General features: G+C 39.4%; 2 protein-coding genes and 1 long non-coding RNA gene across 7 annotated transcripts in view; 1 reads left to right on the top strand and 2 right to left on the bottom strand.

Annotated features, from left to right (window-relative positions):
* SYCP1 (synaptonemal complex protein 1) overlaps positions 1–597 on the bottom strand; it is a 45,662-nt gene extending 45,065 nt beyond the window's left edge. The window contains exon 1 of the mRNA XM_028734582.2: positions 384–597. The gene's annotated coding sequence lies outside the window, so the exon portion shown is untranslated. The remainder of the gene's footprint in view (positions 1–383) is intronic.
* Positions 598–3,844: 3,247 nt separating this feature from the next.
* LOC114599402 (bile acid receptor-like) lies at positions 3,845–23,139 on the bottom strand. 5 transcript variants are annotated; one of them, XM_077929082.1, is made up of 12 exons: positions 22,839–23,127; positions 15,769–15,799; positions 14,619–14,796; positions 12,793–13,155; positions 11,819–11,959; positions 10,408–10,535; positions 10,219–10,323; positions 9,061–9,160; positions 7,266–7,394; positions 6,900–7,001; positions 6,350–6,463; positions 3,845–5,793 (listed from the first exon to the last, which is right to left on the bottom strand). In XM_077929082.1, exons 3-12 carry the CDS (start codon positions 14,707–14,709, stop codon positions 5,555–5,557), a joined length of 1,512 nt encoding a protein of 503 aa, XP_077785208.1. In that variant the 5' UTR covers positions 14,710–14,796; positions 15,769–15,799; positions 22,839–23,127; the 3' UTR covers positions 3,845–5,554. The 5 variants fall into 5 exon arrangements, with proteins under 5 accessions (XP_077785208.1, XP_077785210.1, XP_028590426.2 ...); XM_077929084.1 differs by lacking the exon at positions 15,769–15,799 and having other exon boundaries at positions 14,619–14,726; positions 22,839–23,128; XM_028734593.2 differs by lacking the exon at positions 15,769–15,799 and having other exon boundaries at positions 22,839–23,126.
* Positions 20,059–25,159, top strand: LOC144327826 (uncharacterized). The gene is made up of 3 exons (XR_013392980.1): positions 20,059–20,191; positions 24,201–24,360; positions 24,516–25,159. It is a non-coding gene; the product is annotated as an uncharacterized LOC144327826 (long non-coding RNA).
* The last annotated feature ends 1,057 nt before the right edge of the window (positions 25,160–26,216 follow it).

The following is a 26,216-nucleotide window of genomic DNA, read 5'->3' as shown; positions in this document are numbered from 1 at the left end:
GCATTTCCCATGAGTAAACTACAGTAGCTAATATTAGATACATTTCACAATTCTTCCTACCACCTCATTACCAACATTCACGCTTGTACACAAATAGTGCAGGCGCTCCCCCCCTTTTTTTTCATTTTGTAAAAACGACAGCAGCGCTGACTGCATCACGTTTTGCTGCCTGAAACTGCGAGTCAGGCGCGCAGATCTAAGAGGTGTTACCCTCTCCCTTCAGACGCACCGACTGACGCGAATGTGGGAGCTAAGACTGAGGGGGAAAGTGAGCCTGTACGAGCGAGAGTGCTATAGGCTGAGAAAACGAAGTGGAAGGACAAGATATATATGTATATGTGTATGTATGTATGTACCTTCTATGTATATGTGTGTGTATATACCTTAACGCCTCAAACGGCTGTAGGAGTATACAGTACAAAGGAAAAGAAAAGGCGGGAAAAGAGCCCGGTAGCGGCCGTGTGCAAAGGCGCGAGCTGGCGGGTCGGCGGTTTGCTTTAACGTGTCCTCTCCCCTCCCTCGAGGGGGCTCCATCAGGATTCCACGGCGTGAGCTGCCCCCTTCAGGGGGCGCGGGGGGGGGGAAGGAGCGGGATAAATTCCGCGGTGATTTCGGCCCCTTGGGAAGGGGAACCACGTGCTTGGCCGGAACGTTGCTCCCCTGGGCTGCTGGCTTCGCGCGCCCGCCGCCCCTTTCATTTGACCACACCCAGGGCCGGGTTTAGGTTTGATGAGGCCCTAAGCTCCTGAAGGTAATGGGGCCCTTTATTTGTCCAGCTGTCCTTTGTCAACAACAAATTGTTGATTTTTTTTGTGTTGAATATATGCTATATGGTTATTTATGGACCTAATAGGTATCTAAAGCCATTTGCACATAACAGAATATGTATTTGATCAAAGCAATTGTCAAACTGAAATACAATTAAGAAGTATACTAATTGTTGTTTTTGTTTAGTCGTGTCCAACTCTTTGTTACCCCATGGACCAGAGCACGCCGGGCACTCCTGTCTTCAAGTATTTTAATAGTGAAATACAATTAAGGAGTATATTAGTAGTGAAATAATTATTAAGATCTAACTTAAAATGATTGGGGGCCCATTACTTACATCATAGGAGCCTACACAACACAAAACACTGTTGCTGTATGTAGGTTGTATTTTATTTGTTGTTTTTTTCTTATGTTTTGGAAATGTACATCCAGGGGTTTTTTCCCTTTAATTTTTTGGGGGGGCTCCCAAGAGATTGGGGCCCTAAGCTATAGCTTGTTTAGCTTATACACCGAAGCAAATTACTGCACTATATTTTTTTCGTTTAGAGCTGCTTCAATAGGCTCTCAGCACAATCCTATACAGCTCTGCCCCGAAGTAAGTTCCTACCCTAGTGCATAGAGGACTGCAGCATTCATCACGTCTGGAGGAGTCGGCTTTAAGCGGAGATCAACTCAGAGAGGGACTTCTCCAAAGACCCTGTTCACACAATGAAACCAATAGCGAATTGAATGGCGGGGGGAAAGTGAGGGTCAGAACATGGGCTTGGCCGGAGGGTTGCTTGCATCCAGTGTTAGACCTACTGACATTAAGACCCGTTGAAATGAATGGGCATGACTAACAGACCCATTATTTGCACTGCATTCTCTGAGTAGGAGGACTAACACTGAATATAACCCAGAGTAGCCGTGTGTCTTGCCTTACATTGGACAGCCCTCTGTTTGAAAGGCTGTCCTCACAAAGTCAAGTTTAAAGTAAAAGAACCATAAAGGAAAACAAAGGCCTTGAAATTATCCATGAAGAGTTAAGCACCTGGACAGCAGACTGAGTTATTTTATTTGTTTGTTTGTTACAATTTATATACCGCTTGATTGTAACAAGAAGAAGCAACAAACAACCTCAAAGTGGTTTCATCTGGTAACTATTACCCCTCTTATGGTGAGATGTGTTGTATTTCTATTTAAATTTAATAACTTTTTTTATAAAATATAAATAGGCAGATGCAGATTTTAATGCACATCTGCATCACCTTTCGCACTCTTTCTTGTTACTGCACATGCAACCACCGTAGAGAGCTGCTGTCAGTCAGTTTAGGTCAGGGATGGGAAAACTGTGCCTTCCAAAGCTTGCTGGACTCTCAGTTCACCAGTGATCTCAGACTCTCAGCATGGCCAGTGATCAGTGGTAATGGGAGATGGAGAGCCCAGCAACATCTCTAGAACCACAGATTCCTCATCCCTGGCTGTTGGCAGTGCTGAACTACATGGACCAATAGCTTGACTCACAAAAAGGCAGCATCTTATGTTAATAATAATAATAATAATGTTTTTTATTATTTAATACCCCACCCACCTGGCATGTTCCTAATATGCAAGGCTGTCACTTTAAAACACCTTTAAGATTCAGCTCACTATCTCATCCAGAATGTAGTGGACAAAAAGGTGAAAATTAATTATTTCCCTTTACTGTTCTCATTTTTTTAGTGTTCATCATAACCAACTGTAACTATTGATATGTTTACATACCATGCTAGGTGGAATGTCCACATTGTTAGAATACTGATTTGTCTGCTCTGAACTAATATGTCAATGACAAAGATACCTTATGTCAGCCTTCCCTAAACCTGTGTCCTCCAAATGTTAGGAACCACAACTCTCCTCAGCCACAACCAGTGGCTAGGGCTGCTGGGGGTTTTAATCCAAAACATTTAGGGGCGGGGGAATCAAGATTTGGGAGGGTTGACATGGCAAGGAATCAACCAATTGTGACATCCAAAAACATGCACATTGCATCTTTTATTAAAACTTCTCCACATCAGCTTCTTAATGCAAGAAGGAATGTAAGAGGGCAGATTTCACAGCCTGCACAAAGGCACAAAAGATCATGATTGGACTGTTTATTCCCCCACCCCTCCCATATTTAAAACAGAGACAGAGAGCTTCTAATTTCATTGGAACACATCATTTCCCCGTTTTAAATTGGGATACCCATGAAATTCAGAAAACTAGTTTTAACGTTAAAAAAGCCAGGCAATCTAATTAATGCTCTCCTATATCACATATAATTCGATTCTAAAACTGGAGAGTAAATAGGACCACAGTCTCATATTTTAAGCAAGCCATGCTGGGCAACACAATCATCTGTGTTAAGGGCCAAACTGGATGAAGATTTGTGCATTTATGTGTTTCTTACCAGGGTTAGCAACATAGGTGTTTTATTTGCAGAAATTGGCATGGGGATTACCATTGGGCTGGATCTAGAAGCATTTCAGTTAAACGCCTTTTAAAGTTTGTATGAGAAATCGGATTGGGGAAAATGGAATTCCACACCGCCATCTGGTGTCACAGGTTTGGAATGCATAAACAACATATATAAAGTGCTTTTTATTTGCCAATGTGGCTGAGTCCTTGTTCTATTGAGCTGTAATCTGCATCAGACTTAACTTGGCTACTATTTGCAGAAAATTGAAAGAGAGGGCTTGAAGCCTCTCCTTCACGTCCAATTGGGCCTTCAGACTAAAATACTGACATTCCTAAAGCTTGCTGCATGTAGACTAACGTATAGGTCCCACTTAAATGGCATCTTTGAATCTGGATGGATGACTGAGAAAATGGGATACTTGGAATAAGATCCAGGCTTAATTAGTCATTTATTTATGGCAAAGGTCTATGGCAAAAGTCATATGATAAAATTGGGTCGTGGTTGTGGTCTTAATTTTCTTTTCAGTTTCATTTCTATAATTCTTTGGTATCTTTTTCTTCGTATTTTTAACAAAGCATGATATGACTTTAAAGCAAAGGACCATCATGTTGGATGACTAATGATACATACAAAAAACAACTATCTTGCTGCAGAAGACCAGATTGATAGTGAATTTATTACACTTAAATATATATCTGAAAAATATAGACCTATACAAAATATTTCATGTATTAAAATATTAACTATATATTCAGATAAGTTATTTACATTATATTTTAGGTATGAAAAATAATTTTAAAATGCAAAAATAACATAATATAAAAATGCTGAGATTTTTAAGCCATGTTTTTAAAATATTGTTCTAATATCAGGAATTTATATTTTGAAACTGATAGCTGAAATCTGTTTCAAATGTTTGCTACTACATTTGGAAATTCAGTGAACATTCCATTTCAAATTGTAGCATTAACTCACTTCTAGTATGAAATTAAGTAAATTTCTACTTACACAATAAAGTTTTAGCTACACAGTTCTTTTGATTTTGATCCATAGCAGCAAAGGCACTGTACATCAACAAATTCACAGTTTTAAAGGTTTGTTTATAAGCATTCAGAAAAAAAATACTGCAACATTTAAGTTTCAAGAAGACTAAAGCAAAACTGGTTCATTATGGTTTATATTTAGCAAAAGAACTGAAGCTGTGAAGAGATGTCCACAAAAACAGATGATAATGTTGAACCATATATTGTAGCAAATTGTAAACAAAGGATTCAAACATGCATGGGGTTTCACTAATTGAACATCCATCAAACTAAATTACCATTGCTTGATCTAAAGGGGGGAAATACATAAAATAATAGCAGATATAGTGAGTTATCTTTCCAGTGCATTCTGTAACTGTTGTTACTGAAAAATTTAATCAAGGACAGACATCTGGACTTAGTACTGGTTATTCTGGCTGTTCCTCAACTAGAACTGGCAAGTAAATAAAAAGATATAACTACCAAATTATTAAAATTTTGGTCTAAACTATAATCAATTAACTATAATCAGTTTGTGGGTTACCAGCTATCCTGGGTGATTATAATTTACTACTCTTTTTCAAAATTGTGTGATATACTAATTACATAACCGATCATTTCATTATTTTGTTCTCTAATGGTTATTAGTTAACTTTAATGTTTAATTGCTTACAACTTTGACAAACAAGACGTTGAGTGTTGTGATGTGAATAATGTGGTTTGGAGACATGTACATGTTTACAACAGAAGCACCAGGATCCACTTCAAGTCACTGAGAAAGTTATGTGGTCATAATAGTTGCAGTATCCATCTAAGCCGTAATATATTTCTTATGGCCCATCAGAGCATACACATGTGTAGGCTTGACAGGGCAGGGATCCAGTTCCCTGCTCAACTTTCCATAGTCTCCTGTGTGCTGCCCTATATAAAGGATTTTTCTGCTGTCAACTGTTCTCCCACTCATTTAAAACCTTCCTGGGCAAAGAAAGATATACTTTCTAGAGGTGTCAAACAGCACATGTAAAGGACCTGTGCCATTTTAAGCTTGTCTTCCAGATACCCATGCAATTGTGGCAATAAGGTTATATAGGTTATCCGTGCTCTGATATCTTTTCAACTGCAACAAATGTGTGTGTGTGTTTATAACACAAATGGTATTTTCAATCCTCTCACCAACTGATCTATCTAGGCTTTGGAGCACAGTATTATTATTTTTTTAAAAAAAAGAATCTATAGCCATTTAACATAAATGGGATTTTTTTTAATACAAGCACAACAATTGGGAAAGAGCATATTTTGAGGGAAAAACAGTCCTGTGTAACAACTTAAGTAATTGGCAGATTGTTTAATGCAAGTCCCATATTTCACAAAGTACAGGTATCCGCTTAGGATCCCTTGTTCTCCAGCTTATTAGGACTTCTGAGTGGTTGTGGTTGAGGGTTCTGAGTTCAGTGAGTCGCCCTATGAGACGGGCAAAATGTTGTGGTTCTTCAGGGTGATATATCTTTGAATACTTGTACAGAATTCCTAAAAAGGGTTCCTGGAGTTTCTCCACATGTTGTTTGTTTTTTAGGAGTGGACGATCTGAAAAAAAAGGAAAATTTAAATTACATGATCCTATGCAGAACTCAAACATATATTCTCCCAATGTGGTCATGATGCCATAAAAGTATTGAGTGTTACGTTATTTCCAATCCCCATGAGCTTGCACTTATGTAAAATATTTCTGTAAAAAAATATTTTTAGCACTAAAAATGATCAGGATCTGATAGCACAATCTTCTGTCTAGCTACTCAGAATTGTCCTTTGAAGTTTATTAGTGCTTATTTCTAGGTAATGCTGCAATCCTATACCCCTTTACCAGGGGGTAAACACCATTAATTTTAGTAGGTGGTATCCAAGTCCGTCCAACCACCTGTGAAACAAAATTCTGCTTTCTTCTGCTCCTGCAACCCTCTATGCACCCCCAGAGGATCCTCTTAAGCAGCTCAGTGCAGATTTACTAACATGTAAGTTCAGTTGCAATCAATGGGACTTACAACCAAGATATTAAACCTTGAAAGTATAAATACTTATATCAATTTTCTTTGACACTATTCAGTTTTAGCATTTGAACACTGTGTGTAGTTGCTCTATATACCTGAAAAAAACACAGTAGTTGCAACAAGCAATGCATATTCTCTCTCTGTCACATTGAGTTCTCCCATGCTCCTGTAGAAATAAAATAGTGCAGTGATAAACTCCTCAGTGATACCTGGAAAAAACCAGAAGATATCAGATGGTAGCTGGACAACATATAATTGACATTTATAAGATTAGATAGCATATATAAGATACATATAAGATTATAGGTCAAGCCACTCAGAGGAAAGGGAGTGGAGATAAAATATTAATATGCGAGAAAATACCAGGGTGCAGAATTAAGTTTTATCAGGCATTTAAATATATTAGTAGAAGAAGTCACGGATGTCAGGGTGCAGAGAGATGAATCTAGAACATTCAAGAAATGCAGTCTAAAGTGACTAGTCAACAAGATCGATAGTCTATTCAGCAGTCTAATCAACAAAATAGACAGTCAAAGAGGTATTCTGGCTGAAAATCAAAAGTATATTGCTATTAAAAATGCAGTAATCCAGTAAGCAATGATTTAAAAATTTACTAAAAGTATATTTGTGGGACAGCTCAGTTACCTGTTGTAGTAGTTGATGTTGGGCTTTCTTCAGTATGAGACAGTCCTAAGTAAGTACTTTTATCTTGAGCACATATAGCATTGGCAGAAAATTTTACTTGACCTAGAGCAAGGGAAATGAAAGTCTATAAGAGCAGATTTTCTCTTTTAAAGTTACCTTATGATTATCATATTTTAAAATTTGTGTCACAATGTATCATTTGATAAAGTGAGAAGAAAGAACCATTTATCCCAAGGGAAGGTCATATTTGGGAAAGGCCTTAGGCTAAGCCATATCCCACCTCATCAAATGCATATAGTGAAGTGATCATGGCAAGCACGTATACGCATGAATTTATTAAGTTCATCTAATGCTAACATAACTTACTTTCATGGAATGATGACTGGCATTCAATCCCTTGCTCATTGTATATCTGGGCAGAACGTAAAAACATTGTTTCAATTGTGGAGCCTTTCAGCAATGCAATCTGATCATCACTGGCTAAACTTTCGAACCCTATAGAGAAATGAATAGGTAATCAAATTACATTGATTTTTGATGGTAGGTATATTTCTGAAATTTGACAGCTCTTTACTTATATAAGCTTTTTAATCTTGCAAAGAATACATTTTTTTGAGAATCAGATCTAAAGTTTGAAATGTCCAGCTACAGACACTCCCAATTATATCTTTTAATAATGATACATTGATTCAAAATGTTTCAAGTTTTAGGAAAGGTGAGGTAGGAACTTCTACAGTGGTGCCTCGCAAGACGAAATTAATTCGTTCCGCGAGTTTTGTCGTCTTGCGATTTTTTTCGTCTTGCGAAGCACGGTGTCGGAAAAGTTTTGGAAAAGCTTCAAAAATCACCAAAGTCTTTAAAAACCTCAAAAAAGGCTACCACACCGCGTTCTATGAGTTGCTCCTTGAAGTCAAGTCGCAACTGTATTAACGGTGTTAAGAAAAAGGAAACAAACTTGCAAGACGTTTCTGTCTTGCGAAGCAAGCCCATAGGGAAAATCGTCTTGCGAAGCAGCTCAAAAAACAAAAAACCCTTTCATCTTCCGGGTTTTCCGTCTTGCGAGGCATTTGTCTTGCGAGGTACCACTGTATTGGATCTGGCCAGCCATTTTCCCACTAAAAATCTTATGCTGCTTTTCTCTTCACTGTGGAAAAAAGTCCTTAGACTTCTAATGTCACAGTGCTATCATACTCTTTCAGTTAAGCAGTACTGTAATCTATAAGCTTTTTAGCATTAATTCAAAGATACCTTTTAAAAAAGTAATAATAGGGGTTATAAAATGGTGCCCACTACAAAGGTAAATGTGTGCCAAGCTGTAATAAAGTTTGCTTTCTCAGTACATCACTGGGTATATCAAAACAATGTAGCTTTAAAGAGTCAGAAAAAATCCCCTAAGGCTCCAGACACCAACCCATTTTGGCCAGTGGAAACATTTGGAATGTTCATAAATGCCTTGGGTGCCAGTCACAAAATGGCTTCTTTGAAGGCATTGCAAAACACAAAATGGCTACCATGTCTAAAAGAGCACAAAAAGAGACAGGACCACAAAAGGTTGCAGATATCAGCCTTGCCACATAAATGGGGAAAAGGCACTTATATCAGACATTTCTGCAGTCACAGATAAAAGCTCTTTGCAGCTCTCCTCTGTTCAGAACAGAAATAAGGGTGGGTGTTTAATGTTGATATTCAGTGAAATGTGGGCATGTCTGAAAGGGCATGTTCAATGCAAGAGAGGCTGAACCAATGTAAACAGGAGCAGAATAGTAAAAACAGTCTTGCAATCTGGATTTTGAGGGGATATATAGAGACCTTATGTGAGCGCCATAAGAGGTATTGGTGGGGGCACCTGTGCCATGATATTTATTAATAAAATTTGTATATCACTTGATTTCTGTTAATTGCATCTCCTGCACTAAGGTATATACATTTGTGGAGATATCACGACCCTTCCATTATTTCAATATTATTTCAATAACAGCAGTGGACTTTCTGAGAAGAAAAAAAACTGGAATAAGCACTGGGAAAAGAAGAAGGGTTGCAAATGGATGATGATGATATGTGCTCACACACCCAGCCCAATAAAATGTGAGTGGCATGGCAGTCCCATGCTAAATGCATAGTGTAGAAGCACCCCAAGAAAATTTCCTGTGGAATGCATTACCTGGAAGTCTTTTTGTAAAATCCACTAGTACCTGGACATGAACCATAGCTGTTTCTGAAAGATGTAGGAAGTTCTCTTCAGGATTGGCAGTTTCCTGCAACTAATTAAAAACATATATTCACAAGATAAACCAATAGAAAGTTAGGGGTTTTTTTAATTCATAAAATTTATACACTGCTTGATTGTGAAAAACTTCAACGTGCTTTACAAAAAGATCAAACAATGAAATTGGCAGTAAAAACAGTTTAAATATGTTTAAAACATTTTTTTAATGCAATGAACTAAAAATAGATTAACACACAACATACTACATATCTGGGTCATATAAAAGGACATACAAAAATGTCCTTAAAGGTAAAGGGACCCCTGACCATTAGGTCCAGTTGTAACTGACTCTGGGGTTGCGGCGCTCATCTCGCTTTATTGGCCGAGGGAGCCAGCGTACAGCTTCCGGGTCATGTGGCCAGCATGACTAAGCCGCTTCTGGAGAACCAGAGCAGCGCACGGAAACACCATTTACCTTCCCGCCAGAGCGCCAGAGAGGTACCTATTTATCTACTTGCACTTTGACATGCTTTTGAACTGCTAGGTTGGCAGGAGCAGGGACCGAGCAACAGGAGCTCACCCTGTCGCAAGGATTTGAACCGCCGACAGGCACCAAAAAGTGTACAGTGAAGGTTCCTGCCTAATGTTAATAGGCAGGGAGTTCCAAATTGTAGCTGCTGCCACACTTAAAGATTGATTTTTTTACAAATGCAGAACAGGTATTATGTGGCACCTGTAACAGTGCTAGTTCTACAGACAGAAGCAGTCAAGTGTGCATATATGGCATAAGGTGATCTCGCAGGTTAACTGGTCCCAAGTTGTTACGGCCTTTATATATTAATAGTAACACATTGAACTTGGCCCAGTAGTGAATTGGCAACCAGTGCAGATCTTTGAGCACTGCTAGTGTATGCTGACAAGGCCTCATTCCTGTCAGCAATTGTGCTGCAGCCTTCTGCACTAACTGCAGCTTCTGGATCAAGTGCAAAGGAGGCCCCACATAGAGCACATTTTAGTAATCCAGTCTGGAAGTAACCAAGGCATGAACTACTGCAGCCAAGCTTTCCCAGGCCAAAATTCACATTTGCTATATTGCTGTTTATGAACACATACAAACTTCTTTGCTTCCTCCAAGGGAATTGTGCATTTTTGATGGGCAGCCAAAATATGGTCAATGAGCTGATGTTCTCCAGGAGTCAGTTCCATTCGCTCCTGCACCTTAGAAAGAAAGACGTGCATGTCTTTAAAGCAAAATACAACAGTTAAAATACAACAATTAACATTACTTTTAAAATACCCTACTTTTAAAGCTTTTGTTGTAGAGGATACATGCTTGTTGTCCACTCCCTCAACTTCCATTTTGATGCTACAAAGGAAGCTACTCTTCTTTCGGAGGCGCTTTGATTTACACTGGACTTCTGTTAGTAGACCTGTAAGAAATGTAAACCAGAGGGGGAAACAACAAGTTCCAGAAAGGCATTGATTTCAAGCATGTTCCCTTGCAAAACATTTAACAGTATATTCCTAGCCATGACTACACCAAAGTAAGTCCTACTGAATTCAGTGGAGTTTACTCTCAGGGAAGGGGTTAGGTTTATAGCCTAAAATTGGTTACTTATGAGATTATCAGCTGCAGGCAAACCACCTCAGATGATAGGAAGCTGCCTTATACCAAAACTCCATGGTTTCAGACAAGTCTTGTTCAGTTTTACTTAGAGATGCCAGGGATTGAACCTGGGACTGCTTGCATGCAAAGCACATGCTCTACCACTGTGTTACGGCCCTTTGGTGAACAGCAGCTCCACTTTCTAAGAACACATAACTTGCCAAGTTTTTAATTAATTGATTAATTTTTAATATTTTCACACACCTTGATTTTTAAGTCATTGTTCAGTAATATGCAGCCCGATTCAGTAATATGCAGAACCATCTTGATGGGTGGGGTGGAGCCTCTATGCGAGCTTCAGAGCAAGTGGGTCACTATTGCTTACCCTGAGGGGTAAGGCTGCAGAGAGGTTGGTGAAGTGCAAACACACCAGTGGGAGCACTGGATTGGCTCCACTGGTGCATTTGCTCCATGCCCACTGCCTCATCCCTCTTTCTCTCCTGGTAAGCTCATATAGCACCCCCAACAACCCACTTCTGCCTGATCCTATACAGAATCCCACTTCTGATGACAGCCCTAGTCTTCTTAATCTAATCAGTGCTAGAATAATAGGTCTGGCAGCCACCATTTTTAATTTTCAATAAAGCCCTCTGTGTAGCATGGCTCAGGAGCTATGTGAATAAATAGAAGCTGCCTGCTGCTGTCTCATATCAAACAGAATGCTGCCACCAAGTAAGTCTTCTAGAGTTCACCCATATAGGAGGGAGGCTATCAGAGGTAGAGAACACTTTGTGAAGGTCCCACTGTAACCAGCCCTGTGCATACACCCAGACCTGGTTAGCTTCAGCAGAGTTGTTAAATACCTTTATACCATGAGATCAAGTTTAGAAACATGTTTCTAAGTACAGATACCTAGCAGAGGTGGAATTAAAAACCAGATGTACTCTAAAGACTAGGAAACTATTCTCTTAGTGAACTCCCCCCAGCCCACATGCACACATACTACTTTGGGAGGAATACCATTAGTTGCCTTTAAACATGGCAGGAAAGCAAAATTCCTTAACTCAGCAGCATGTCAGAATTTTTTGTTGTAATTTGGGCACTCACATTCAGCCAGCATTCCCACAGCTTTACATTTCTTTAGGCGACACTCCTGACACTTCCTCCTCATATACATATCCATTTCACAGTGGCCACCATTCTTGCATCTGTAGATGGCATTTTTGGTGATGCTACGTCGAAAAAATCCTAGCATACACATTTGGAACAATGAGCATAAAAATGAGAAATGATACAGCTGATAAGACAGCCTGTTACCCTCGCATGCAGTAGAGGATGCTGTCCTGTCACCATTGCTGAAGTAAGATTTAACTGCCAGTTAAATGGACTACTCTCATCATCCCTGGCCATTGGCCATGCTGGCTGAGGCTGATGGGAGTTGGAGTCCATTAGCATCTAGATTCTACCAAAACATCCTCCTTCTTAGCCCTTCATTTGTAAGCCAGAGCCTGGGACTTTTCTGTCCAGGTTATCCCCATGGAAACCCATGCTGCTTGTCCTTAGGAACATAGACAGCTTCCTTATACTGAGTCAGATCAGTAGTCCCTCTGATCCTGTGCTGAGTGGCAGCTATTCTCTAGTGTTTCACACAGGATAGAGTTGCCATTTTGACACCAGCGTTTGGAGCTGTTTCCATTGATTTTTCCATCACATTGTCATACATCCAGGTTTTCCCTGACATTTGCCGATACACCCCATAACCAGGACATATCAGAAATTTTCCTGATGTGTGGCAAGCCTAATACAGGACATTCCTAGGCTGACTTCAAGATGCTGGAGATTGAACTTGGCACCTTCTGCATGCAAAGCAGATGCTCTGCTCCTGAGCTACTGCTCGTATCAAAGCTGGGTGTCTATCTTACTACCAGAAATGTAGTCCAACAACATATGGAAGGCCATAGGTTCTCTATCTCTGCCTTATGCACTAGACCTTTCTCTCCAACTTTAACTTTGCACTAGACTTTTCTCCCCAATTTTAACCAGCGGACATTCTCTGATTCACAAAATTATTTCCCCATTACCTTTGCAGCCTTCACAGGTGAGTGCGTTGTAATGATATCCTGAAGCCTTGTCCCCACAAACCACACAGAGCTCTTCCTGTCCCTTTATTCGCAAGGCAGAGTGACTAAGCCTGGGTCTTTTGTGTCCAAGATATCCTCCCCCATCATTCTGGGCACCCATGCAGGTGGGCTTACTGAGTTCACAATTGCTGATGATGTATTGCCCATCACTGTATTGAGAATCCAAGTTGTATGTGCTGTACTGTGTTTGGGGAGATGGAGTCTGTAATGCTGCAGGAAACTGAATGGTTGAATACTGACAATAAGGAGCAGCTTGGAAGTCAAGATCTTGCAGTGGATAACTGATGTGTTCTGGGAAGGCATCTAGATTATTTTGAAAAATCACATAGAAAACAGTGGATTAGTTTAGGATTTTACATCTCTAAATTATAGAATATAGTATAACAGAATTGTTTGTAGAAGGGCACCCTGTGTATACAGTTCTGCTGACATTATTACCCTTGATTGGAGGGTTTGCTGTTAATTTTAAAAAATGTTAATAATAATAATAATAATAATAATAATAATACTTTAATTATTTATACCCTGCCCATCTGACTGGGTTTCTGGGTGGCTCCCAACAGAACGCTAAAAACAAAATAAAACTTCAAATATTAAAAACTTCCCTAAACAGGGCTGCCTTCAGATGTATTCTAAAGGTCAGATAGTTGTTTATTTCCTTGACAACTGATGGGATGTCAAGGTGGGCGCCACTACAGAGAAGGCCCTCTGCCTGGTTCCCTGTAACCTCATTGCTCTCAGTGAGGGATCAACCAGAAGGCCCTCAGCGCTGGACCTCAGTGAATGTTATAGTCCAATCATAAAAACACTTACTCAGAAACAACTCTCTAAATTCCATGGGAGTACATTTGCTTCCAGACTATGTTTTTTGAGCATTCATCCTGATTTGTTTGCGAGCAGGTTTCATGACATTGCACCAAGGAGTTATTATTCCACACTTTCCAGTACATTTTACTATCGCTTTCCTTACTGCAAAAGTTTTTTTCCTTTGCAGCACATTTGTTGCCCAAGAGTGCTAAATCTAATTCTGCAATCTGAATTAGCCAGTTTGTGATTAAATCCCACTACAAAATAGCAGCAATCTGAAAGCAGCCTCCTATCTGGTGAGTACGTTTAGCACTGCAGCCTTAGGCTGCAATACTATGAATGCAGTAAGCCCCATTGAATCTGATAGACTTCTAAATAAACATACATAAGATTGAGCTGTAGGTTTTCAAAAGAAACTTTAAAATAATTTCTGCAAAGTGCTGTGGCATTTTGAGACACAACATCAGAGACTAGACTGGTTATGAAACAACATTCTGAAAGGAGGAAAGCTAAAGGGGTGAAGAGACATGCATAAGAAATATGCATCATGTATTTTATATATATAGTATTGCATATAGAAATAGAACCTTTATATACAGCATATATATATAGGTTCTATTTCTATATGCAATTTATCAGGTGCAGGTATATATCTTACTTTATTAAATATATAATATAAAGGCCACAACTGGTCTTAAATTGTTTGAATATATCTTCTGAGAATGAAATTAACTGCTTAAGTGAACTTCATTGCATCCACACTGGAGTAGGTTTTTGGATCTTGTACTGTATATCTTTATGTAACCTGAGGGAATTATTTGATCCCCTCAATGCAGAAATGGCACACTGGATGGCTTTGAATGTCCTTCATGTATCAAACATACGGTATATTTAACAACTGTAGAAATTCGGTTCATACACAGAGAGACATGTGGATAATTGCCTTTTGCTTAACTCACCATAATACTGGATCGGATCACTAAGGCAGTACCCATCAGGTATGGTCACAAAGGTATTTGCCATAGTCTGCTCTAGCTCCCACTGCTTCATTCAGTTTGGAATGTTACCTGTTTTCAAAAAGCTTCTAGTTACTTTAAATTGAAGAGTCAGTATGTTGTCAAAGGATAAGATTATTTCCTGAAACAATTTATTGGAGGAAAAGGAGAAATAGTTAGAAAAACTCTACAGAGTGCAATAGAATTAGAAATATTATGTTGTGCTAGTACAAATACAAAGTTACTAAGGATCTGATTCTGTTGAATTTACTGTTCCATTAATCTTACTTGCTTTAAAGGGAATCCACATTTCTATTAATACTTACCCTCAAATATTCTCAGTTCTCACTCCAGCTATTAGCCTGGATCCTGACGGCCTCAAAATGTCATTATTTCTCAGTAGGAATGCAGTTGCTGGGAAATTACTTTTCTACATTTATTATTTCCTTTGCAATCAATGAAGATCTACAAGGCCTGTATTTTTAGTGTCAGGTAAGTAGGGTGGCCATGTGTCTTACCTAAAAGAGGACAGCACCCTATATGAAGTGCAGCCTAAGGACATCTCTGTGTTTGACGATGCCTTCTATTCAGTTTCATAAGGTGGGAGAGCATCTTGCCCAACAACTTAGTTAACTGATCTTAGTTAACCTTTGGATCACCTGGGCACAACCTTTTCCATTACTGTGATATACATTTTAAAAATAAAATATAGTAATCTTGTCTAAATTTGCATCTATGTTTATAAATGGCACATGCACATTTTATGCAAATCTATTCCCTTTTTTGACATCTTCCTAGTATAGGATTATTTAATTTCCACGCAAGGTTTATGCTCAGTATTTGTTTACCTTGCTTGAAAGATCAGGTAGAAAGCTTGTTCTACAATGTTACTTCTCTCTCCTAATTGTTCCTTGGCTGATTATACCTCAACCATTTTGTTTCTGTCTGCCATTACTGAGAGCACTGTGAGTGCAATAGTTTAAGCTCTCTCTGGCCTGACTGAGGGTGGACCATGTGGGTGGAGCCATTGATAAGGTTCTGCAAATCTCACTGAAAAGTCTCACAAGAACCTGAAATTTCAGATCTCATGAGATTTGTGCAAAAACATCCACACCTGGGGCTTTTAGCACTGCTGTTCAGATCTACTGCATTAGGAGAGAGGGGGACAGGTAAAATGAAGAAAAGTAATGAGATAATTGCAAAAAAAATATATACCGTATTTTTTGCTCTATAAGACTCACTTTCTCCCTCCTAAAAAGTAAGGGGAAATGTGTGTGCGTCTTTTGGAGTGTATGCAGGCTGCGCAGCTATCCCAGAAGCCAGAACAGCAAGAGGGATCGCTGCTTTCGCTGCACAGCGATCCCTCTTGTTGTTCTGGCTTCTGAGATTCAGAATATTTTTTTTCTTGTTTTCCTCCTCCAAAAACTAGGTGCGTTTTATGGTCTGGTGCGTCTTATAGAGCGAAAAATACGGTAACAACAATATTGTGTAGAAGCCCCTTTAAAAACTAAATAACTATGCAGAAAGATCTGTCTAAAATTATTCCTAGCCTAATGAATCAAGTGGCTTCCACTAGTAAATTGAAAAAGGCTCATCCCTTCAAAGCCCAAGGAGCATCAAGATTTGCATCCTTTTATAGGTACCCTGAGAACATGCCAGTTACTGCAAGCCCAGAAAGAAGTAGTAAAAATGGCTAATTTATATGCAGTACATGTAAAAAACTAAGAGAAGACAGATAAAGAGATCAGTTGTCTAGAATGGGAATGAGCAATGGAAGATCATCCTCCCTGCCAGCACTTCCCTTGGCTCCAACAGTGATCTATATAAAAAAAATAACATGCTACTTCTCAACAATCTCTACCAGAGACCTCTCCTTCTGAGCTGGGTGACTTGTCAGAGAGTTCAAATAGCACATGATGCAAAATAGTGTCTATATCCTGAAAAGATCACAAGTAAAAGTTTGGAGTTTTAGGTATATATTATTAGATTAGTTATTAAAGATAAAAAATAAACATTAAACTTAAGCAAAACAAAATTAGTATCTGAGATGAGATCTTCCCATTTGCTAAGGAGGCAGAATGAAAGATTTCTGTGGATTAATGTGCTTGTTAAAGAACTGAACTGGATAACTTCTGTACATATTTAATACATTTTTGGAAATGGGTTAAATGCCATTTTCATACATTTACAGGGAAGAAAGTTATGCCTTACAGTGATTTGTACAATGCGTGCCTGAAGCAAAATCACAAAGCATATTTCTGGGGAGAAGCACTTTCCAAAGCAAAAAGCCAATGAAAACAGTTTAATAAAACTCCAAGAAAACAGATAAGAACACAGGGCCATCTAGACTAGAGAGCCAGTGCTGATAATATACTTTTGTTTTTCCTCAGTGAGAGGCTAATCCTACTGATGTGAAATCATGTGGGAAATGTTTTTTTGCAAAAAAAACAACTGTGAACAGGAGACTATCTTTCCAATCCTTTTTGATAGTATTTATAAGGATTTTGAATTCCAGTGTGGGGAGTCACTTGGATTCTTCATAAATATTCTTCATTGAATAAAAAACATTAGGTCGCAATTGGCCCTTTCTAGACCATCTATTCACCATCTATTTTCTCTGTTTATTGCTCTTCTGGCAGTGAAGCCTCTGACACTGATTGACTGAGCTGATGTTTAGGCTCAGAATGTTCTTTTGCTCTGGACACTAAAGAGTTTGCAGTTAAGATCCTGTGAGGGAAGCCAATGTTGTCAGTTTGGAACTACTAAACCTTACAAAAAAGTACAGTAGGCTGAAGAGTTGGGAGAGGTCTGGTATGTGTGGAAGCTGAGAGATAGCTTAGAGACAGAAGGCTCAGAAGCATGGAGGCTAAAGGGAAGGCAGTTCAGAATGGACTTAGAAAGGAACCTGAAGGTAGCTTTCAAAGGGTTATTAAAGAAAAATAGCAGAGGGGTTGGAACTGAGGAAAAGGGCCCAAAAATGGAAGCAGGAAGAACTACCATCGATAGAAGAGTGGAGAATGAAATTAACGGACTACGCAGAATTAGACAAATGAACAGGAAAAGTCCGAAACCGACGAGATCACAAGTTTACTGAGGACTGGAGTAAATTTGTAGATTATATGAAAAGCATATGTGATGAACAAATAACGTTTGTGGGTTTACAGGAAGTTTTGTGAAGAAATAAATATTAGAAACATTGTAAAAAAAAGGGAACAGGAGGGAGTAGGTTTATTTAATACAAAAGGCAACGTTAAATTTAGAAATGCAGAAAAAAGATTAGAAAATGGAAGATTCGCGGATGAACTGAATGAGGTCAAAATTATGTATTTGTGATAATACTGAAAATGTATGTTTAAATTTTGTATTGGAAATCAATAAAAAAATAATTTAATGGAACTGAGGAAAAGGGAGAAGTGACAGAGAAACTTGGCAGTGCTAAAATAAGCTACAAAAGGGAAAGGAGGAAAACAGGCAGCTTCCTTCCTTCCTTCCTTCCTTCCTTCCTTCCTTCCTTCGTGTCTCTCTCTCTCTCTCTCTCTCTCTCTCTCTCTCTCTCTCTCTCTCTCTCTCCCCTCCCTCCCTCCCAAAGGCCACTTCCCCTCTGGGCCAGCCCTCCAGGGGCTGCATGCAGTGAGTATGCCCCCCACCACTCAGGCACACAGCCCCTCCTCCACAGCTGATTCATGCAGATAAACTGAGGAGTGGCTTTATTGCCCGTTCTCCACTTGATCTGTCTAATGACCAGGAATATGCCTCCCCATGAGGGCATCGGGCTTTGCTCTGCCCAGCACTGTATCTCCTTTCCTTTTTATTTTATTTTTATGTTTTGCCAGTGCTAATTAATGGGGTCTTGGTGGGGAAGGAAAAATATTTTGGGGGATAGATCAGGCACCTGAACTGGAGTTTAGCCATCTCTGGGTTAGATCCTGATGAATGTATTCTGCCATTTATGCCCCTGCCTAAGTAGGTTTGGTACATGAAAGCTTATACCAGCCATTACAGTGCTACAAAATTATGTTGCTATTGTGTTCTGGCAATTCTAAGGATGTAGCAAAAGGCAGAAGCAAAAAGAAAATTGGTGGAGGGGGTTGAATTTCTCTGATCAGCCAATACTTTGTCTCCAGACCTCTTGTTTTAATGTAGTTTGTACAGCAAGGGTTGCTGGAAGGGCAGAAAAAATGTCTCATGGCCTGTTCAATTTTATTTACAGATTTCTAAAAAGACATTTTTCTGACATGTTCCTCAGACATCCCAGCCCCCTTCCACCATAGAGCAGGAAAAGGTGAAACTGTATAGTATGACAAGAATGCTGCCACTTGCTATCTCTGTTTGTAAATGTTTGTTCAAAATAGAAGTGCCTTGATGAATCATGCAACCGTTATCAATGGGATCAGTTCAGCATGTACAAAGTCTACATGTTTTAATCAGCAAATACGCACTTTAAATGGAGCATTGTGTGATTTAAATTACATCATAGTTTTGAATATTGCTTTGAGGGAAATGTTGCTCTTCCTTTAACCAATTCCTGAACAAAATAAGAGAGATAGCAAGGAACTAATTCAGTCACAAAAACAAATCCTTCCTCATTCTCCTGCCTAGGATTCCACTGCTGCCTTTGCTGCACACAAACCACAGTGTGTATTCTTCATAACAGGCATGTACTGAATCATGCTGTGTGATTATATATTATGATATACATATTATATTGAATGCTAAATATCACTATATTTTTGTATGATTAAATGTAACATAAAAATCATTGGTAATTAAAAAAAATGCAATAGTATTTTCTGAACTCGGAAATAAAGTGAGCATTGAACACTTTTACAGGTGTAAACTTCTACTGAAAAATTTCCCCTTTAACCTGTGTCTTAAAAAAAAAGGTCTAATTGTAGGAAGGGAGCCAGCTGAGGCAGCTGGAGGTGTGAAGGAGAGAAAATGGAAAGAGCAAAAATGGAATTGGTTGGTGGGGAGTGCATTAGAGAAAGAAATAGAGTGAGGTGAGTCTCTGCCCTCACGTACTTTTGGCTTGGACCCTGCTCACTACTGGATGCAGCCCCTGGAAATTCCCTTCTGTGAAATTCAGCCTTTGGGCTAAAATAGGTTTCCCACCTTTGATTTAGATTGAAAATGTGAGTAAATGAGCTAAACCTGTGTCTAGACTGGCACAGTTAGTTTGTTCTGCATTAGCTAAGTGCCACTTGACAACCCATGCATTCTGTGTCATGGATTAGTTGCATGTTTAATGTGTGCAAATGTACAATGGATATAATTCTTTGTATTTTCCCATTTTCAGGGGAGTGTAACATTGCATATATTGCCAAAATGACATTGTCCATTCACAAGAGGGAAGTCTAATCAGATTTGGTACAAGAGTACAAAAGAAAATTAGGGCCCCTTTACCCCCTGTCATAGAACTCCAAAAACAGCCCAGTAAGGACTGGGTATGCTCAACTGCCATGGAATGCTGATTGATTTTTCTGTTTCTGAAACGATTATTCTGGACCCAGGCCGGTAGAACATATATCTGAGTAAATGTAAGTAGGATTTGGTCTGTCACAGTGCAAATTACTACTACTACTACTACTACTACTACTACTACAGGAATGTGTAAGGAACTTTACAGAGTGCAACAGGACATATCCCTGACCTATCCCTGATTCCAGGGAAATAACAAAGGAACAAATTCACAGCCATAGTGCAAAAAAAAGGTAAAATAAAATCCTATACAAGTGTTAATACTAATATGTGTTCAAAGGTAAAATCTAACCATATGGCCACAAAATCTCAGTGGAATCCCTTTGGAGAAAATTCCAGTTCTAACAAAGACACTGCTCAGCTGCTAGCGTATTATTAATGGCAAAAAATATGCAGTGCTTGCTCTATTACAGCATATAGAGCATAGGTCTTGCAGGATACCCTCCAGGGAGTACTTCAGAATGTTTGAACCGACAGTATATTAACATCTATCGTAAATATTTTGACAGTTATGTCAAAAGGGAAATTTCTTCACCAGGGAGAATTTTAGGAATTCAAGCTGAAAGTCTTCTCACATTTCTGAAGTGCACTCATATCCTGGGAAAGAATATGAGGTTGCAGGGCAATCAGATTTAGGCAGTAGATTTTAACCTTGATTTGGATCCTGTCCTAACCTTTTCTTCTGCTCCACATACTGAAACTCTAAATCATGGGTGGGCCAATATTAACTAACTAATGCATGCTTTTGCGTGCATTATCTTTTGTTACCTTTTGCTGCTATCAGAAGAGAGATCAAGCTATAATTCAAATACTTAATCGTACAGAGAAATCTTTCATACTTTCAAAAGCCTGGAAACCATAAATCGAAGTGTGCCTGTAGTTTAATAAGCTTCCAGCTAAGGTTGGTTCTTTCTTAACAGAAAATACCACAACAGAAATATCAAGTGGAACGGTTAAGGGTTTTTGTTTTGTTTTCACTGCAAACAAGACTCAATTTATGCAAGTAAATACCACAGGAAACTGAAAAAATCCTGTGCATTGATCATCATGTGTGGCAATCACATACACATTTTTTGTGTACAGTGGTGGGAAACAATGCCAATTGTGGCCTACTAGTGTGTATACAGAGCCATCAAAATACATTTGTGTGTTATCATCACACAACATATGGATAATACTGTACTATTTTGCCATGTTTGAAATGATCCTCATTGGGCCTTACTTCCAAGTTAAATGTGTCTGTGATCAGAGATCCAACTCTTAACAAATCTCTATATTATTGGCATCTACAACCACAATGCGTTCTGAGATGCATTCACAGTAACAGAAGGATTTTGTAAAACCTTGTCCAGTTACCTTTTCAATTCAGTGTAACAACAACTCCCTCATTCCAACAGCACAAGGATTTCTACTTGTACAAAGGAACTTCTTTCTTTGTGGGCCCCTTAAATGTGTCCTGGGGGTTCACCAGCTTTCCAGAGTAGACTTGAGGGAGGTGCAAGGAAAGGAGAGGGTGGCAGAATTTTTAGTTGCACAAGCATAAATCCTTGTGCTGATGGAATGAGAGAGCTGAATATCTCCCAGTGTCTCCACTAGTTCTATCCTGAATACATTGATACACTCATTTTATATGATCTAATTGTACTTTCAGGTTGCCGTTCTTTTTTACTTGTGACAATAATGCTAACTGAGCATGCCTGGCACCCACAATCCACGTGGCAACTATACATACATCTCTGTTGACTACTTCTAGCCAATGGACTATTAGGTTCATGATGGGTGCAATATATACTTTTTAAAATGTTAGTTTTCCTTAAAATGCACTAGTTTTCCTTCCAGTGTATTTAATAAAAAGGAAATTATTATGGTGTGGTAACTCACTTCTTCAGAAACTAGTGCATGGCAGGTTTTTGCAGAGCAAATGAACCTAGGGGGCAACTTTTCAAATTGCCGCTGTAAATTTAGTGATCAGCAGCAATTAGCAGGTAATAACTTTTCCCTGCTGACAGGATGATCTTTGGGGGAACTCTTAGCATACGTAATAATTTAGTCACTGACTATACTCTTTATTAAAGACCAAGCTACTTCCAGTTGGGGCTAGACTGTATGCCTGGCCAAACATTTTTTTTCCAGAATGTTAATTTCATTTCGTTAAAACCAAATAAGCACCTGTCCATTTTAGATAACAAATTTAGCTACCAAATATCTCATTCTTAAAATACTAATACTAAAACTTCATAATTTCAAAATTCATCACACATTAGCTAAGTTGCAAAATCCAATTCTCATGTAAAATGAAAATTTTATTGAACTATTAAAATGATTCAAATGCACTGTGCAGGTAATATCCTCTAGTAGGTATAAATCTAGTATGTGTCAACAACCTGTGCATGCTAAAACAAAATAGGCTCTGCTCTCATTACAGACAGTTAAACGTTCTGCTTGTAGACTAATATATACAGTAAATGACACAGGACTTTAGACCAAGAAAATAAAGCATTATGGTGGCGGGAGGGGGAAAGAACATATCGAAAATAAAGCATTAGAAAGTAAAATTAACTGTTCAGGTGCATATTTCATTATAATTAGCACTGCATTTAGAAAATCAAACGCCAAACTTGACATAATCATCACATCTCCCAAGTATAGTTGCATGTCAAGACCAGGCAATCCTAAGGCATTTACGAAAAACATTAAAATACTTACAGTGCCTAGTTCCAAGGAGCTGTTTTCTTATAGTTCCCCTTTGGGGTGCATCTGGAGCACAGAGAGCCTTTTCTGTTTTTATCAGTTTCTTTACATTCACATTGGCTCCAAACACTTTGCAGAGCAGCGCTTCACTCTATCTGAGAGACACAAACTTCCTACACAGCCGTTCTGAGGGTCAAAGCAAGGGCAGCAGCAAGACCACATAAATCAAATAATAACTGAATAATCAGGGACAGAGGCCATTGGGACCCACACGTCACATTTTCCCAGCAACCTCTCTACCCAGTTCTCTAGCAAACTTTTTTTGTTGTCCCGGTTAGAGTCTGGCATTTCCTCATTTTGATTGCTTCACATTTGACAATCTTCACAGTGCAAGGACCACTTAATTGAAAGAAAAACAGCAGTCATTTTATAATGTGAAACATGGTGAAGTGGTTAGTGTATTGAACTCTTGACCAGGGAGGTGGACTTCTTGAGCACATAGTAACTAGCTGAAACCAGATAGCTAAACACTATCGCTTGGCTCCTCAGTGATTTAGATCAGGCTTCTTCAACCTCGGCCCTCCAAATGTTTTGAGACTACAATTCCCAGCATCCCTGACCACTGGTCCTGCTAGCTAGGGATCATGGGAGTTGTAGGCCAAAAACATCTGGAGGGCCAAGGTTGAGGAAGCCTGATTTAGATCCTGCTGTTGCCATAGTACCAGCCAAGGTGTCCAATGCAATGTTGAGCCCAGTGTTTTGGGATCATTTCCAATTGATAGGGCCTGAGGCAGTGGACACAATACTTGAAGTTTTACCCCCAACCACCTGCTCATTAGATCCTTGTCCATCCTGGCTTATTAAAGGTAGCTGGAGTGGGTGATTGAATGGGTCACAGGTGTGGTAAACACATCCTTGTGTGATGGAATGGTGCTTGCAGGCCTCAAAAAGCCAACCTTAGACCCACAGAGTGTAACAACTATAGTCCGATTGCCAGCACCCAGAGATCTGATACATTTCAGTTCAGGTTCTTAAGTGAAACCAGAGAAGAAGCTGGTGCTCAAAGCTCATTGATAAAGGTAATCCCCCTACCTCCCGAACTTCATTGTGTTTACCTGTACTCCGTGTTCCTGTAATTGTTCATTACTGCGCTTGTATAAGCAAATATTTAACTATGGAGATTTGCATTCATAGATAAATTTAGTAAGAAAAAGAATCAAATATATATCGTTCAGTTCAATGAGTTATGGGAAGGTGACATTCAGGTCTACAAGTGTAACAGGCAGGTGGATACCTAGCTAGGGGTGAACATTACTTTGGTGATCGTAGAAAAAAAGTTTGGGAAAATTCAATAATTATATTTATTTTATAATACAGGCAAAGACAAAGATCACTGGGCAAGGTCCTACATTCTGAACAGAGAAGAATTCCCATTTCTCTCCTTCTTGTGCCCCCTAATCTGTTCCAGAGGGGGCCCCAATCTTCCAGAGCAGATGTTGGCAAAACACAAGAGGCTGTAGAAGGGAGGGGATGAAATGTAAGTCCCTTTTGCACAACTAGAAATCCAATTGTATGTCATCCATTAGTCATATCCTTGAGAACTACTTGAAACCTCCTAATTCTAAAAAAAAGCAAACAAACTTTTTTTCATTAATTCACAATCTGATTTGATTATTCTACTTATCTCTTCAGAGGGACTCTCTCACCACATGACTTCAGACTGTTGTTGTTGACATCTGTCTGTCTTGGGAGACAATGGAGGAGTATGACTTTGGAGTAATGCCAAACCATTGGAGAGTTACAGCACCTGCTGTATCAGAGACTGATAGGGAAAAGAAATGCTATGGTGCATTCTGCAGAAGCACAACAGGGCTTCAGACAATGCAACATTTAAAGGTAACTAACCATTCAACAGTGACTGACTACGATGTAGCCAATGTAGCTGCTACATGATCACTTCTTTTCCAGTCTTTACTTGGTTAACCAGTTGTGTCCTTTCCTGGAGAAGTCAGAACTATCCTCAGTTAACCATGTCTTAGCCACTTCTAGTTTGGATTATTTTAATGCAGTCTCCATAGGTCCACTTTTGAAGACATATGATAAACTTCAACCAGTTCATCATACTACCATCAGACTTTGCCTAGGATTGGCAGGATCACCCATATTAGGCCAATTTTGTGTCAACTTCAATGGCTTGCGGTCTGTTTCCAGACTCAATTCAAGTGCTAGCTCTGGCCTTTGAAACCCTAATGAACACCACTTGCTGTTTGAATCTGCATGCAGCATTGTATTCTAGAATTAACTGAGACTTGTTCTACGTAGTCCATACGTAATGATAAAATTTATATACAAGATTTGTTGCTAAATTTGTTCTTCAGGTTAAGTGTGTATGATTCTGGATTGAGAAAAACAACGTTTTTGTTCCTCAAAGGTTAGTGTATGAACTGTCAGGAAAACAGGGGGGGGGGGAGGATCACATAGAGGGGTGTAGCCATGACTGGGACATACTGGGGATGCGGAAGGAGAGGTTGGTGTAGGAAGTACTCACAGGGTGGGGGCCAGTGCACAGGAACCAGAGCAGCAGGACCCATTACCGGAGCCAGAGGGGCCCCTGTTTCCATGAACACAGCGGACTCTGAGGCATAGGAAGCAGGGGGTGGCGGCTCTAGGTGGCTTAGTCAGACAAGTGGGGGCTTACTAGCTCTGGGAAGAGGTGTGTGATTCCTAAGCTGGAGTAGGTTTATAACAGGTGAGGGTTACATGCCTCATCAAGTCTAGATGATGCAATCAGTTAAAAGGGAAGCAGAGCTGACGTGCTGTGTCTGTTCAGCTTCCCATAAATGGGAACATGCAGCTTGCATGTTCCAAGGGCTCTTTGGGACTGTTTGTGTGGGACTGGCCTGCTGGACTGTGTGTTAGCATCCATCGTGGGATTGTGCACTCCAGCAGGACTTGCCCCCAGGTACTCCATGGTTCAGGACACTCGGTTTCTATAGACCAGGCTTCCTCAACCTTGGCCCTCCAGATGTTTTTGGCCTACAACTCCCATGATCCCTAGCTAGCAGAACCAGTGGTTAGGAATGCTGGGAATTGTAGTCTCAAAAAACATCTGGAGGGCCGAGGTTAAGGAAGCCTGCTATAGACCCTCTTTGTCCCTTCACCAATATGACAGCATGTGAGTTGTGCCTAATGTTTAGACCCTAAACTATGAAATAACCTCCCAAGAAAGTTTCCTTATCCTGCTTTGCCTACTTTTAAACAAGCTCTTAATACAATTTTATTCCAGCATGCATTTTAGTTAAATATCTGATATATTTTTGTGGTTTTTATAGAGAAGGCTTATGGTGCTGTTCTAGTGCTTTTTCAAATTTTATTTTTAGAGTGGTTTTTAAT

The sequence above is a fragment of the Podarcis muralis genome, chromosome 5, assembly GCF_964188315.1.
Source record: "Podarcis muralis chromosome 5, rPodMur119.hap1.1, whole genome shotgun sequence".
In the NCBI taxonomy this organism is placed as follows: domain Eukaryota; kingdom Metazoa; phylum Chordata; class Lepidosauria; order Squamata; family Lacertidae; genus Podarcis; species Podarcis muralis.
The sequence above is the reverse complement of the archived record's forward strand: the minus strand, read 5'-3'. Positions and strand labels throughout refer to the sequence as shown.

Bases quoted from the DNA above. Each gene is read 5' to 3' on its own strand.
- LOC114599402 (XM_077929084.1), bottom strand. From the start codon at position 14,709: ATGAAGCAGTGGGAGCTAGAGCAGACTATGGCAAATACCTTTGTGACC. The intron at 7,395-9,060 runs GTAATGCATTCC...ATTTCTCTATAG, and splicing joins TTTTACAAAAAGACTTCCAG to GGTTCGAAAGTTTAGCCAGT. The intron at 6,464-6,899 runs GTAACTGAGCTG...GGTTTTTTCCAG, and splicing joins AACATCAACTACTACAACAG to GTATCACTGAGGAGTTTATC.